At 56.4% G+C, this 14,553-nt stretch overlaps 2 protein-coding genes and 1 pseudogene across 4 annotated transcripts in view; 2 read left to right on the top strand and 1 right to left on the bottom strand.

Annotated features, from left to right (window-relative positions):
* Positions 1-3,111, top strand: part of ITGB4 (integrin subunit beta 4) — a 28,537-nt gene extending 25,426 nt beyond the window's left edge. For 2 of the 3 annotated variants that reach the window (XM_068977812.1, XM_068977811.1), the window contains exons 32-38: positions 131-367; positions 1,041-1,190; positions 1,717-1,905; positions 1,995-2,152; positions 2,240-2,402; positions 2,499-2,606; positions 2,730-3,111. In XM_068977812.1, the coding sequence (XP_068833913.1) occupies positions 131-367; positions 1,041-1,190; positions 1,717-1,905; positions 1,995-2,152; positions 2,240-2,402; positions 2,499-2,606; positions 2,730-2,869 (1,145 nt within the window). In that variant the 3' untranslated portion in view covers positions 2,870-3,111. Of the gene's footprint in view, positions 1-130; positions 368-511; positions 671-1,040; positions 1,191-1,716; positions 1,906-1,994; positions 2,153-2,239; positions 2,403-2,498; positions 2,607-2,729 lie in introns of all 3 variants that reach the window. The other variant, XM_068977810.1, reaches the window with a different exon arrangement.
* A 189-nt stretch (positions 3,112-3,300) lies between these two features.
* GALK1 (galactokinase 1) lies at positions 3,301-10,205 on the bottom strand. The gene is made up of 8 exons (XM_068977827.1): positions 9,968-10,205; positions 9,048-9,237; positions 8,492-8,611; positions 8,164-8,299; positions 7,873-8,054; positions 3,770-3,920; positions 3,525-3,687; positions 3,301-3,428 (listed from the first exon to the last, which is right to left on the bottom strand). Exons 1-8 carry the CDS (start codon positions 10,130-10,132, stop codon positions 3,357-3,359), a joined length of 1,179 nt encoding a protein of 392 aa, XP_068833928.1. The 5' UTR covers positions 10,133-10,205; the 3' UTR covers positions 3,301-3,356.
* Positions 6,724-6,945, top strand: LOC138082766 (translation machinery-associated protein 7-like; annotated as a pseudogene).
* Positions 10,206-14,553: the final 4,348 nt, after the last annotated feature.

The raw sequence follows: 14,553 nt of genomic DNA, 5'->3' as shown, positions 1-14,553 counted from the left end.
GTGTTTTGATGCCAGGGGGCCCCCGGTAGGTAGGTAACCCCCGGAACTCCCAGGGCTGCAGCAGCCTGCCCCTCGGGGCTCCGGGGTCTGCGGCCGGGCCTGTGGGAGTGACCGTGCCCTGTCCCCGCAGAGCACCTGGTGAACGGGCGAATGGACTTTGCCTTCCCCGGCAGCGCCAACTCCCTGCACAGGATGACCGTGAGCACCGCCGCCCACGGCGCCCACCTGAGCCCGCAGTTGTCCCACCGCATGCTGAGCACCTCGTCCACCCTCACGCGGGACTACCACTCGCTGACGCGCACGGAGCACTCGCGCTCAGCCACACTGCCCAGGGACTACTCCACCCTCACCTCCCTCTCCTCCCAGAGTGAGTGCCGCCTCCTCCCCGGCCCTCCGGCTAGTCCTTCCTCTCTTCCAGCTCCTGGAGGCGGGACAGGGGCTGCTGTCCCACGCTGCCCCCCATCCAACACGCACACCAGCTCCAGCTCACTCGTGTTTTGTCCTGCCCTAGGCCTCCCTCCCATCTGGGAACACGGGAGGAGCAGGCTTCCACTGTCCTGGGCCCTGGGGTCCCGGAGTCGGGCTCAGATGAATGGGGCCCCCCGCTCCGAGGACTCAAGAGACTCTATAATCCTGGCTGGGCAGCCAGCAGCGCCCTTGTGGGGCCCAGGTAGTACAGGGGTGGCCGTCCTGCGTCTCCATGGCCTTCCGGCTCCATGTCACCATCCTCCCACCATCAGCACTGCCCACGCCTCCTCACCCTCCATTCCATCCACATCCATGCTGGTGCCTTAAGTGGCTGTCCTCCTGCGGTGCTGGGCTGGGGCTGGGGCAGCAGAGGGGCCAGCTGAGGGTGGGGGGCTGGCCACTCAAGCGGAGCCCGCACCCGAGTGTGGTGGGGAGGCACTGGGCGGCTGAGAGAGGGTGCTGCAGGGCTGAGTGGGCCGCCGGGCCAGCAGTCAGGGAGGTGTGGCTGAGAACCAAGGACTCCTGCCCAGACACCCCCGCTGGGGGCTGACTGTGGCCTCCCCCATCTGCAGGCTCCCGCCTGGCTGCGGGCGTGCCCAACACGCCCACCCGCCTGGTGTTCTCCGCCCTCGGACCCACGTCTCTGAAAGTGAGCTGGCAGGAGCCGCAGTGTGAGCGTGCGCTGCAGGGCTACAGTGTGGAGTACCAGCTGCTGAACGGCGGTGAGGCCTGGCTGCTGGCGGGCTGACACACAGGGGCTCGGGCTGTCTGGAGCCCAGCCGAGCCGCTTGACCACTGATGCCCCCGCTGCCACCCCCTGCCTGAGAGGGCCTTTCCCTTCCGAGTCCCCCACTGTCCCCTTCACTGCGTCCACTCTTCCGCTGCATCCTCATCCGTCTCCCTGGGCCTCGCTCCGTATCACTTCCCCCGCGAGGTTTTGCTTAGGGACCCAGGGCCTCTCTGCTGGGCCTATGAGAAGTGGCCCTTTTCTGGGCAGGCATGACCTGGGCCCATAAACAGCTATCATACACAGATGAGATTTCAGATTCCACTCACTCCTTGTCTAGTGCACAACCTGAACCGCCAACCACACCACACAAGGCCGCCCCCACCTGTACCCCAACCACAGCCGGTCCTGGCTGGGCGAGGACCAGGTCTGGGCTGTGGCCTGGGGGAGGGGCGGGATCAAGCCGGGGCTAGGGATGAGGAATGAGGCTGCTCTGCTGTCTGCCCCCGTCGCCCACCCAGGTGAGCTGCATCGCCTCAACATCCCCAGCCCCAGCCAGACCTCGGTGGTGGTGGAGGACCTCCTGCCCAACCACTCCTATGTGTTCCGCGTGCGGGCCCAGAGCCAGGAGGGCTGGGGCCCAGAGCGCGAGGGTGTCATCACCATTGAGTCCCAGGTGCACCCACAGAGCCCGCTCTGCCCCCTGCCGGGTGAGTTGCCACCCCCACCCCCGCAGGTGCCCCCGCCTGGCCCTCAGGTACCCACCTGTCCCCTGACAAGCTTCCTCGGCTGCCCCCAGGCTCCGCCTTCACTTTGAGCACACCCAGTGCCCCGGGCCCACTGGTGTTCACTGCCCTGAGCCCCGACTCACTGCAGCTGAGCTGGGAGCGGCCCCGCAGGCCGGATGGCGACATTCTGGGCTACCTGGTGACGTGTGAGATGGCCCATGGAGGAGGTGCTGCCCGGCCCGGGTTGGGGGGCGGGGGGGTGGGGCGGTGTGGACAGGGAGCCGCAGAGGCTGAAAGGCACCTTCCCTGCCCAGAGCCAGCCACCACGTTCCTGGTTGACGGCGACAGCCCCGAGAGCCGGCTGACCGTGCCCGGCCTCAGCGAGAACGTGCCCTACAAGTTCAAGGTGCAGGCCAAGACCACCCAAGGCTTCGGGCCAGAGCGTGAAGGAATCATCACCATCGAGTCCCAGGATGGAGGCAGGCTTCTCTGCCCCTTCCCCAGCCCCGCCCCTTCTCTGGCCACACCTTCTCCTGGCACCATCCTCTAACTGCGCCCCCACCCACTCTCTCCAGGACCCTTCCCACAGCTGGGCGGCCACTTGGGGCTCTTCCAGCACCCAGCATCAGGGGAATACAGCAGCATCACCACCCACTCCAGCACCACCGAGCCCTTCCTACTGGGTGAGTTGCCCGGTGGGGGCTCCTGGCTCTTTCCAGGAAACAGAGCTAACAGAGGAAGGGGTCGGGGGGGGGGGTGGCAGTCAGGACCCAGGGGTAGGTCCTTCAACGCTTCTTCCCCTGCAGATGGACTGACCCTGAGCTCCCAGCACCTGGAAGCAAGTGGCTCCCTCACCCGGCATGTGACACAGGAGTTTGTGAGCCGGACGCTGACCACCAGTGGGACCCTCAGCACCCACGTGGACCAACAGTTCTTCCAGACCTGAGCTCCCCCAACCCTACACACACACTCCGCCCCACCCCCTCCCCAGGCGCTGCCTCAGCTACTCCATCCTTGGACTCCTGGTGGCCCGGCCCAGCCGCATGCTGATCACAAGGCCGCTGCCTCTGGCCACAGTGCAGGGGCTCAGTGTCCTCTGGACGGCATGGAGGGGCCAGAGGTCCCGGAAGGCCCTTCTGGCTGCACCCCCTGCCCCAGGCCCCAGCCCCTTTGTAACCAAAGAGCTGGACCCACAATGGCAAGGGCTTGGCTTTGTTCTGCACTATAATAAAGGATTTCGCTACTGCTTGGCTCTGCCCTGACCATGTCTCTAGGCCCTGTCCAGAGCAGGGAGTGGTTCTCACACCCCCCTTTTCTGATGCCCCAGCACACATACACCTCTTGAGGCAGGCGGGCATCAGAGTCAGAGATACAAGTTTATTGAGCACCCAGACAGGAGGGGAGGCCCGCCGTGTGCTGTCCCGGCGAGGGCCTCATAAGCGCAGCACCTTGGCGCCGTCAGCCGCCTGGGAGAGGTAGAAGGTGGCGGTCCCGCGGTACTGCTCCTGCCGGGGGATGGGGGGTCTGAGCTCGGGGGGCCCTGGGAGCCCATCCCTCCTGCTCCCTTGCCCTCCCCTCCCCTTGACTCCAGCACTGCCAACCTGGATGTGCTGCATCACCCGAGGAGCGGCGGAGGCCTCCAGCAGGGTCACCGTGCAGCCCCCGAAGCCACCGCCCGTCATGCGGCTGCCGTAAACCCCTGGCGTGGAGAGCGCGGCCTCCACCAGCTGATCCAGCTCTGGGCAGCTCACCTCGTAGTCATCTCTGTGGAGAGAATATGGAGCCTGGAGCCAGCCCCAGCTGCAACACGTGTGCTCGCGGGGGGTCAGGCACCCAGGGGCCTCACCTGAGCGAGTGGTGACTCTCCACCATGAGGCGGCCGAAGGCTCTGTAGTCACCGCGGCGCAGGGCGGCCGCCGCCTGGGCCGTGCGCTGGATCTCGCCCACCACGTGCCTTGCCCGCCGGAAGGCCTCCGTGCTCATTAGGTCCCGGCCAGCTGGGGAGGAAAGCGGCTCAGGCGACCCGCCACCCACGGCCTCTGGGCCCCTGTGGACTCCAGGCCGTTGGCCCTGGAGCATCTCCACTCTGGTTCTGACAAAGCTGTGGGTGGAACCTCGGGTTGGGGAGCAAGGTTTCAGACATCACCTCCTCGATTATGAAAGGGGGTACCCAGGACGTCCCTGGGGGTCTAGTGGTTAAGACCCCCCGCAAGCTTCCACTGTAGGGAGCATGGGTTCAGTCCCTGGTTGGGGAACTAAGATCCCATGTGCTGGGCAGTATGGCCAAAGAAAGGGGCATGACCCACCTCATTTGGGATGTGGGGAGAACTTAGTGAGGCAGACACATGCAGAGCTCCCAGCGTGCCTGGCACACGGTGGGTACTCAATAAACAGCCGTTTGAGCCCCATACTCTGCTTCTCTGGCGAATGGGACACTGCTGCCTTCCAGAGGCCAAGACAGAACAGAAAGGACAAGTCCTGCTGGTGTTTTTGCTGGACTAACAGTGAAACCTCCAAGGGCCAGGAATCCAGAACTAGGGTACAGCGCAGGCCTGCCTGGGACACCCCAGGGAACCAGCAGGCTGTCCAATTGGCTAACGCTGAAGCGGGCACAGCCAGCCGAGTCATTAAGGGCAGCCCTGAACACTGAGGAGACTTCACAACTTAATTCCGGGTGCCAGTGAGATTCTGGGGAGGGACAGAGCTGAGCTCTAGTTGACAAAAGTGACCACCTAGGGCAGGGGCCCCGCTGGGAGAGGTGGGCGCCAGGAGTCCAGCTGGTGGCTATTAACGTCAGAGACCAGGAGGGGCCCGATGTGGGGAGGAAGGGGAGGGAGGAGAAAGAGGTCAGAGACCCGAGGGGCTGGGGGGCCAGGAAGCACTCAGGGGTGACTCTGAAGTTTCAAACGGGAGTGACAGGGGTGAGGAAATAACAGACAAGGCGAAGTCAAGGGAGAGGTGCCCAGGAGAAGGATGAGTTCCACCAGGGCCAGGTGAAGGTTCCAGGACCCCAGGTGGGAATGGGGGGTCAGACTCCCATCTGAGTCCTCAGTGGGGCAGTTGTGGCTGGAGTTGAGCTGGGGATGAAGCCTGGGGCAGGCCCGGGAGGAGGAACAGGGCTCTGACCAAGCAGATCCACCATTGAGGGGGTGGAGAGGGCAGCCCCCAGGTTTTTGCGGGGAGCCCCCGGGAGAGCTGTCATACCAGGTAGCATGGGAGACCGGCTGCTGGGTTCAGAGGATTCAGAAATGAGTAGAGAGGAGAAAGAGCTTTCCAGCTGACACTGAGTGGTAAAGAACCCGCCTGCCAATGCAGGAGACGTGGGTTTGATTCCTGGGTCTGGAAGATCCCCTGGAGGAGGAAATGGCAACCCACTCCAGTATTCTTGCCTGGAGAATCCCATGGACAGAGGAGCCTGGCAGGCTACAGTCCATGGGGTCACAAAGTCAGACACGACTGAAGTGACTCAGCATGCACACAGAGGAGAAAATGGGGGTTGTGAGCATCGGGGACCCTTCCCAGAGGACTGGCATAGGAGGGAGACCCCATTTGAGGATTTTAGAAGACTGGGCATGTTTAAAAGCAGAAGGCGGGGGGCAGGCGGAGGACAGAAAGGCAGGCAGAGAGAAGCACGGTTCCTGAGGGAGACGGAAACCTCCAGGGCTGGGGTGCGGGGGGCGAATGGAAGGGCCGAGGAGGAGGGGAGAAACAGCACAAGTGCTCAAGGGCAAAAAGCTCAACCACTGGCACCTGCACAGAGCAGGTGGGGCAGGCCTAAAGCTGATGGTTCACCAAGAAGGACAAGATAGTCCCTGGAATGGGCCCCACACCGCCAGGGAGAGCAGCTCCTAAGGCCAGCAGCCTGGCCCCGAAGGTAGGAGGACGAGCTGATCCACCTGGGATCAAGTCTTAGCCCTGCCACTCACTGTACATCCCATCACAAAAAAGTGAGAGGGACTTCCCTGGTGGTGCAGTGGATAAGACTCCACCTGCCAGTGCTGCGGCCAGGGTTTGATTCCTGGTCTGGGAGCATCCATCCCACATGCTGTGGAGCAACTGAGCCCGTGCACCCGTTACTGAGCCCAAGCTACAGAGCCCAGGAGCTGCAACTACCGAAGCACTCGTGCCTGGAACCAGCTCAGTGAGAAGGCTGAGCACTGCAGCCAGGAGCAGCCCCAGATCTCTGCAGCCAGAGAAAGCTCAGGCGAAGCAACAAAGACCCAGGGCGGCCCAAAGTGATAAATAAATGAAACCTTTTTAAAGATGAGTGTGTTATCTGTCCTACAGAGTTGTGAGAGACTTCAGTGAGTTAATGTTTACATGACCTTTAAACTGTTCAACAGACTATCTTCCTGGCCATGTATATCTGGAAACTTAAAAATACATGTTATCTTTTGATCCTGTGATCCTACTCCAAACAATCGAATCCTGAGAAAATAGGCGGAAAACGCAGAGAAAGAATTATGTATAAAAACATCCCTCGTGGTGTTAGATGTGATTATCAGAAACTGGTTAAGTAAATTAAAGGGCACCTGTATGCTGAAATGCTACAGTAGCTTTAAAAAGCCATGTTGATGGGGACTTCCCTGGTGGTCTAGTGGCCAAGACTCTGTGTTCACAATGCAGGGGGCCTGGAACCAAGGAATGTTCACTGGCCAGGGAAATTAATAGACCTCACATGCTGCAACTAAGAGTTCACGTGCAGCAACCAAAGATTCCACATGCCGAAACTAAGGCCCCAGGCAGCCAAAAAAAAAATCGCTTCGAGCAGCAGGGTCTGGGGAAGGGGTGGCAGGCACCATGTCAGACCTCAAAGGTGGCAAGAAGCAGCCCCTGATGCAGCCCAAGAAGCAAGCCAAGGAGATGGGACGAGGAAGATAAGGCATTCAAACACAAACCGGAGGAGGAGCTAAAAGCCAAAGCCAAAAGGCCCCCCTGCCCACAGGAGGAATTAAGAAATCTGGCCAAAAAACATTCCTTGTGCCTGAGGCAATGATGGTTCTTAGTTCCATTCCTGTTTAAACCTCTGGACTCCCTGCCATTAACATCTGTTGCCACCTACAGCTACAATGAAGTGTTATCTTGGAAGCTATTGTACATTTAAGAGTAAACTTTTGGGGGTGGGGGAAAGCTATGTTGATGACCGGCCTTTCATGGTATAGGAAGTGTACTGAGAGAGTTAAGGGCGACAAAAGGGCAGATAGCAACACTGTGTTTACGCAACTTTGAAAATACAGATGATGAAACCAACACAACAGTGTAAATCAACCATAATTCAATAAAATTTTTTAAAGTATTTTTTACAAAGAAAATACAAGTACAGAAGACCATTAAAGGAAATATATTAAAATGCTAATAGTAGGACTTCTCTGGTGGTCCAGCGGTTAAGAATCCGCCTGGCGATGCAGGGGACACGGGTTCTATCCCTGATTCGGGAAGATTCCACATCCCAGGGAACAACCAAGCCTATGCGCCATAACTACTGAGTCCATGGGCAGCAACTACTGACGTCCGAGTGCCTGGAGCCCATGTTCCACAAGAGAAGCCCGCACATCACAACAAGGAAGTAGCCCCTGCTCACCGGAACAAGAGAAAGCCTGCACACATCAGCAAAGACCCAGTGCAGCCAAAAAAAAAGCTTAGTGGCTATCTCTGGGTAGCGATCTTATAGCTATTATTTTCTTCTTTGTCCTTTTCTATATTTTCCACAGTGCATATTTAATTCTTAAATTATAAAAAACGATATCGAGATATCAAGCAGTCTTACGTTAGCCATATCAGGAGTGGGCAAAGCATGGCAGAGATTCCAAGAGATGAGAGGAAGCACATCTGGGCCAAAGCCAGCTGAGGCCCCGCCCTGCCCCACCCCACCCCGCCCCGACTCAGCAGCCCCTGCGGGGTGCCAAGCAGTCTCCAGGACAGAGCGCACCCAGCCAACCCTCCACTCACCCTCCAGCTCCTCCAGCTGTACCTCCCGAAGGCTCTCCTTGCCCAGCGCCCGGGCCACCTCTTCACACTGGTGCCGCCGCAGGGGATACTCACTGGAGCCCAGTGAGTGGCGAACATTGGAGTTGGTGATGAGCACGGCCAGCTTGGGGTCTGACAGTGGCACCAGGCTTGTCTCCAGGGACCTGGGGCGGAGATGGAGAGCGGGGAGATGACAAGGCCGGGCGTCTGCTTGCCGCGCAGGCTCCATCCAGGAGCTCCTATGAGGTGGGAGGTCCAAGGGGAGCCCCTGACCTGCAGTCAATGAGCAGCGCGTGGCCTCTCTGCCCCAGCAGTGCGATGAGCTGGTCCATGATGCCACAGGGCACCCCTGCGAAGCTGTGCTCGGCCCGCTGACACACCTGGGCCCGGGCAGCTATTGTCCCCAAGTCTGTGGCACAGAGCGAGGTGGGGAGGCTAGGGCCCGGGAGGGGGCACTAGGGGGTCGACGGGTGGGAGCAGCAGTAGCTCCAGGGACGTTCCAGGGAGATTCCCCACCTACCCCGCCAAGGCCACGGTTGGGGTAGGAAGCTCTGATCACAGGACCTCGGGGAAGGAGGGCTGGGTGGGGGCTGGGAGGTACCTGGGCAGAGCTGCTGTAGGAAGGTATACGTGGCCACTTCCAGGGATGCCGAGCTGGACAGCCCACCCCCCAGGGGCACAGAGCTGACCACCACTGCGCTGAAGCCAGGGAGGGGGGCAGCTGCAGGGGAAAGAATGGATGACGGTAAGACGGGCCACCAGGGAGGATGAACACTAGAAGGGAAAGCGTTCTGGTGCAAAGGGAGGCAACTGTCCGGCAGCTGCTGCTGGGGGATGTGTCTCAATTGTCAGAGGTCACCAACCTGCTGGGCCAAGGGGTCCGCTGCCCTCCACCCGGCCACCCTGAGGGTCCTGAGACACAGTCTCCCGGTTCGCAGGATTCAGGGCTCTGGAGACCAACACGTTGGGGTTTGAATCCTGGCTCCTCCAATCGTGGGATGGGCAAACCAGGGCTAGTTCTGGAACCTCTGGGGGCATCAGTCTCCTCATCTGCCCATTGGGGAATCTCTACTCTGCACCCCTAGCCACAGCGGATCAGATGAGCTACTGGGCTTTGTGGCTGAGGCAGGAATCTGACCCAGCCCCAGGCCCCATACCTGGGTAGTGCTGAATCACTCCCTTGACATAATTGGCCCAGTGAGGGGTCCCAGGCTCCAGTGGCCGCTGGCTTGTGGGCAGGGGAAACTGCAGCCGCCGGGGCTCGTCAGCATCCTCAGAGGTAGTGAGGAGGGAGACAAGCCCATCCGCGCGGGGGCTGCCAACCAGCACCGTCAAGAGCTCCAGAGCCTGGCAGGAGAAACAAAAGTATGCAAAACTCCCAACACCAGGGGGCCTGGGACAGACGAGCAGCTGGCCTCATGGCTCCAGGTGAAGGGGATGTGGAGTGTCCCAGGGAACAGCCTAACAGCTCATCAGGCCTTGGGGGGGCTTGAGTCCTGTCCCAGCGAAGAGTCAGTGCTTCGGGAGTGCAGATCTGAACTCTGCCCTGCGCGTGGGCTCCTGGCTGTGACGCAAGGGGGAGAGAGAGAGAGTTCAACAGGGAAAAAAACAACAGAAGAACTCCTTTTGGCGCTTCCCCATTTGGAGGCAACCTCAGAGGCACTGTACTCACTCAACCTGCCAGGCTGCACCGAGGGATGAACACGGCCCCGGGCTAAGGCAGTCCAATCGCCCCTGTGTGACCTTGGGCAGATGACTAGCCCTCTCTTAGTCCCCTCTGCGAATCGAACGGTCTGGACCAGGTAGCTTAGGGCTTTACTTCGCCCGGATCTACCCCTGCGACCCCCCCTTCCGCATCCTCCCACACCGGGAGGAGGCTCCCAGGGAGATGGCGAGGATCAGCAGTACACGGCCTAGTTCCTCGAGGATTCCCGCCTTCCTGCCTCCCGACGTGGGAAATGACCCGTCCGAGGGCCTCTCTACGTGCTCGGGCCCCACACGCGGCGGGAGTGAAAGTTCGGAGCGGCGCGCGCAACGGTGCACGCGAGACGCGTGCGCCTCCCGCCCAACCCCTCACCATGGGCAGCACCAGGCCCCGGTTGTAGTCCGTGTGTTCCCCGATGAGGTTGACGCGGCCCGGGGCCGACACGGCTAGCTCGGGCTCAGCTCCGAACTCCTCCAGGAAGGCTCTCCGGGCCTTGACCAGCAGCTCCCCGGCTTGGGGCTGCTCTGAAGCGGCCATGACGCTCTCCCGGCGGCTCCGCCGGGTGCAGTCGGGTGGTGGGGGATGCTGGGGCGAGGCCGCGCGGCGTCGGCTCACAGTAGCAGCTCGCACCGCCCAAAACCGGCCCGCACTGGCCCCGCCCCGCCCGGCGCGCCGGCCCAATCCACCGGCCGCGGGCGAGGGGGCGGGCCGGCGGCGGGCTTCGGGAAGGATCGCTGGGAGCCCACCGCGGCGGGGATTGGCCGGACCGGGAGATCCGAACTGCCCTTCCTTGGCCTCTGTGTCACACCCATCCAGCTGTCTGTCTCAGCCAGAGCTACAGAGGTGGCCTCCAGTACACCTGGGTCTCCCAAAGGGCTCTCCAGGTCCTAAAGTCCTGCAGAGGTCACCAACCCCTGATCAGGAATCTCTAAGAGGGTGGCCAGACGATCAACATAGAGATAAAGACTGCCCGAGTTTAGTGGAGTCCCTTTCTATAGGCTCCTTTCCTAGAGTGGACCCGCTGTCCCAGCTCCTAGCAATGGAGCAGTAAGGAGGATGGTAGTGGGCAGTGATGGGCCCAGAGTCTGGTGTTCTGAATGTGACATCTCCTCTCTCACCAACGTGCATCCTAAACCTTCAAGCCTGTCCACAGTTGGCCACCCCATAGGAAACCTTGGAAGGGGAAGGCTGAAATATAAGCAGACTGTTTGAAATTAGGGAGGGGAGCTTTGTGGAGGGCTGTGGCTAGGGATCTGCTCAGAAGTTGCCCCAAGAGCATTCAGAAGTGAGCTTTGAAAACTCCTAGAAGTAAACATTGGAGAAGGAAATGGCAACCCACTCCAGTGTTGCTTGGAGAATCCCAGGGACGGGGGAGCCTGGTGGGCTGCCGTCTATGGGGTCGCACAGTCGGACACTACTGAAGCGACTTAGCAGCAGAAGTAAACAAGGGTAAACCCCTGGGACGTTGGCCTAGTCAATGGTTGTTTAGATATGACTCCAGAAGCACAAGCAACAAAAGGAAAATAGGCCAACTACTTCATCAAAGTAAAAGACTTTTGTGCATCTAAGGACCCCATCAAAAAAGTGAAAATACAACTCACAGAATGGGAAAAAATAGCTGCAAATCATATATTTAAAGGACTTGTATCAAGAATGTATAAAAGGGACTTCCCTGGTGGTCCAGTGGTTAAGAATCCACCTTGTATGAACCCACATGAAAAGTGAAAGTGAAGTCGCTCAGTCGTGTCTGACTCTTTTGCAACCCGCGGACTGTAGCCTACCAGGCTTCTCCGTCCAAGGGATTTTCCAGGCAAGAGTACCAGAGTGTGTTGTCATTTCCTTCTCCAATGAACCCACATGAAGGGGGGAAAAATAAGCTCTTGTGCTGCAATTGAAACAGTTTACCTCATATTGGGACTTAAATCCGTGTACCGGGACTCAACCCTGGAGAGGGAGATGGCAACCCACTCCAGTATTCTTGCCTGGAGAATCCCATGGACAGGGAAGCCTGGCAGGCTACAGTCCATGGGGTCACAAAGGGTCAACATGAGTGAATCGACTTAGCGCTGGGACTCAAACCCAGTCAAAACCCTGCCTGGGACTTGAACCCACGTGGCTGCAACTTGAACTCAGCCAAAACCCATGGTCTTCCAACTGAGATCACAGACCTGGTTTCAGGACCTAATGAACCTCAGGTTCTTGATCTCTCATCGCACAAGCTATTCAGTGAGAGACGGTGATAGGCAAGATGTGGATTTATTCAGATCACAGAGAAAGACACTTAACCAAGAGTATGGGCCATTACAGAAGGCGAGTGCAGTGGCCTTGAAAAGTGGCATGGTTATGTTAGTTTTTATGGGCTGGGTAACTTCATAGGCTGAATGGGGTATTATTTCAACTATTTGGGGGAAGGGATAGAGATTTCCAGGAATTGGGCCATTATCCACTTTTTGGTCTTTTGATGGTTGGCCTTGGAACCATCCTGGAGTCTCTGGGTGTGTCATTTAGCTTGCTGATTGGGAATCAAATCAAGTTGACTTGTCTGCCATCTTGGATCCATTTAATTCTAATTGGTTTATGTTGTGTCCTCTGGCTATGTCATTCTTTCAAAAGTTGTGCCCTGTCCTTTCAAAAGCTGTGCCCTCAGCACAGCAAGAGATCCCACATGAGGCAATGGAGTTCCCATGGGCCAAAACTAAGACTCAATACAGCCAAATAAATAAAAAATAAATAAATGAAAAATAAAGTGCTGAGTCTTAAAAAAAATATATTACAATAGGAAAAAGGTAACTTTAAAATGAGGGGGGAAAAAGATTAATAATAAGTCCTGGGGATCAATAAAGAAAAGTTTTAAAAGCTAGAAAAAAATGGGCAGAACATTTGAACATTCTTCCAAAGAAGATGTGAAAAGATGTTTATCATTAGTCATTTAGAGAATGAAAATCAAAGCCACAATGAGATACTACTTCACATTCATTACGATGACTAAAAATTTTTTTTAAAAGACAGAAAATAACAAGTGTTGGTGAGGATGTGGTGAAATCAAAACCCTCATACACTTCTGATGGGAATGTAAAACAAGCAGTGCCATAAAATGCTAATTGTAGAGTTATCGTTTGACCAACACTGAAAAGAACTGAAAACGTGTGTCCCCACAAAAACTTGTATACTAATGTTCACAGCAGCACTATTCACATTAGCCAAAGTGGAAATGATCCAAAAGGGATAAATGGATAAACAAATGTGGCTTATACAATGGAATATTATTTTTTAAGTTATTTATTTTTGGCTGTGCTGGGCCTTTGTTGCTGCAAACAGGCGTTCTCCAGCCGCAGAGAGTGAGGGCTGCTCTTCAGTAGCAGTGCCTGGGATTCTCTTTGCGGGGGTTTCTCCTGCTCCAGGGCGTGTGGGCGCAGTAACTGCAGCTTGAGGGCTCTGGAGCTCAGGCTCAGTAGTTGTAGCACATGTGCTTAATTGCTCTGTAGGATGTAGGATCTTCCTGGACCAGGGATCAAACCCAGGTCCCCTGCATTGGCAGGCGGATTTTTATCCACTGCACCATCAGGGAAGTCCCAGTGGAATGTTATTGGCTATGAAAAGAATGAAGTTCTGATACCTGCTACAGCATGGATGAGCCTTGAAAACATAGTAAATGAAGGGAGCCAGTTACAAAAGACTACAAATTGTATGATTTTATCGATCAAAAATGTCCAGAATAGGCAAATCTAAAGAGACAGAAAGTAGATTACCGGTTGCTTGAGGCTGTGAGAAATGGGAGAATAAGAGGTGATAAGTAAGAATACCAACTTCTCTTTGCAGTGATGAAAATATTCTAAAATTTACAGTGGTGATGGTTGCTATATCTGTGAATATACTAAAACTGCCTTAAATGGGTAAATTGTATGGTATGTGCATTGTATTTTTTTTTAAATTTATTTGGCTATTCTGGGTCTTAGTTGCGACACGTAGGACCTTTAATCTTCGTTGCAGCATGGGGATCTAATTCCCTGAACAGGAATCGAACCTGAGCCCTCTGCATTAGGAGCTTGGAATCTTAGCAGCTGGACAACCAAGGAAGTCCTTATGCATTGTATCTTAATAAAATTGTTTTTTTAAAAAATGAGGAATAAAAGCAATTCCAAATTTCATCTAATGGTCTGCTCCTTTTGAGCACTCCTCAGCTTCCCTGGTGGCTCAGACGGTAAAAGAATCCGCTTGTAGTGCAGGAGACCTGGGTTCGATCCCTGGGTTGAGAAGATCCCCTGGAGGAGGGATAGGCTACCCACTCCAGTATCCTTGCCTGGAGAATCCCAGGACAGAGCAGCCTGGCAGGCTATAGTCCATGAAGTCACGAAGAATCCGACACGACTGAGCGACTTCCGCTCACTCACTGACAGTAAAGCACAGGCATTTTTTGGCATAGGTAAAACGAAACAAGATAAACAATGAGTGGTTCTTGGGGCTGGTTGAAATGGAAGTAAACTCAAACCAGGCCTCCCTACAAGGAAGATGCATCCTTGTAGGGAGCAAAGACCCCTTGTAGGAGCAAGGATCCATTGCTCTTTGAATCATTTACCCACCTCAGCTCTGATGGCCAACCACTCTGAGCCCAAATCTCTGCCCTTACTATTGTGATATCTCAGTCAGATGACTTACCCTCTCTGAGCCTCAGTTTCTCCTGGGGCTGGTATTTCCTTCCTGACAGACTGTTTCAGTAGGAAGTGAATGAGATCAGCTTCACAGAGTGCCCAGCCCAGCCTCTGACACTTGGTAAGCACAGAATAAATATTTGCTATTATTATCAGTCATCCATTAATACATTGTTGGACTCTCCTGCAAGCAATGGGCCAGATAAAAGCCTCTGGCTCTCACTGTCTGATAGGGGATAGTCTCAATCTGGCCCTCGTCCCTCACTGAGATAAATGTTCCGACACAGGAGGAAAGAGCTTTCTAAGAGA

This window comes from Capricornis sumatraensis, chromosome 8, assembly GCF_032405125.1.
Source record: "Capricornis sumatraensis isolate serow.1 chromosome 8, serow.2, whole genome shotgun sequence".
NCBI lineage: Eukaryota > Metazoa > Chordata > Mammalia > Artiodactyla > Bovidae > Capricornis > Capricornis sumatraensis.
This window is presented reverse-complemented; position numbering and strand designations above follow the sequence as displayed.

What these genes read in the sequence shown, in the direction of transcription:
- GALK1 (XM_068977827.1), bottom strand. Translation starts at nt 10,132, where the DNA reads ATGGCCGCTTCAGAGCAGCCCCAAGCCGGGGAGCTGCTGGTCAAGGCC. An exon ending in GGGGCCTGGTGCTGCCCATG is followed by an intron (nt 9,238 to 9,967) that starts GTGAGGGGTTGG and finishes TTCTCCTGCCAG; the next exon opens with GCTCTGGAGCTCTTGACGGT. An exon ending in AGTGATTCAGCACTACCCAG is followed by an intron (nt 8,612 to 9,047) that starts GTATGGGGCCTG and finishes TTTCCCCTGCAG; the next exon opens with CTGCCCCCCTCCCTGGCTTC.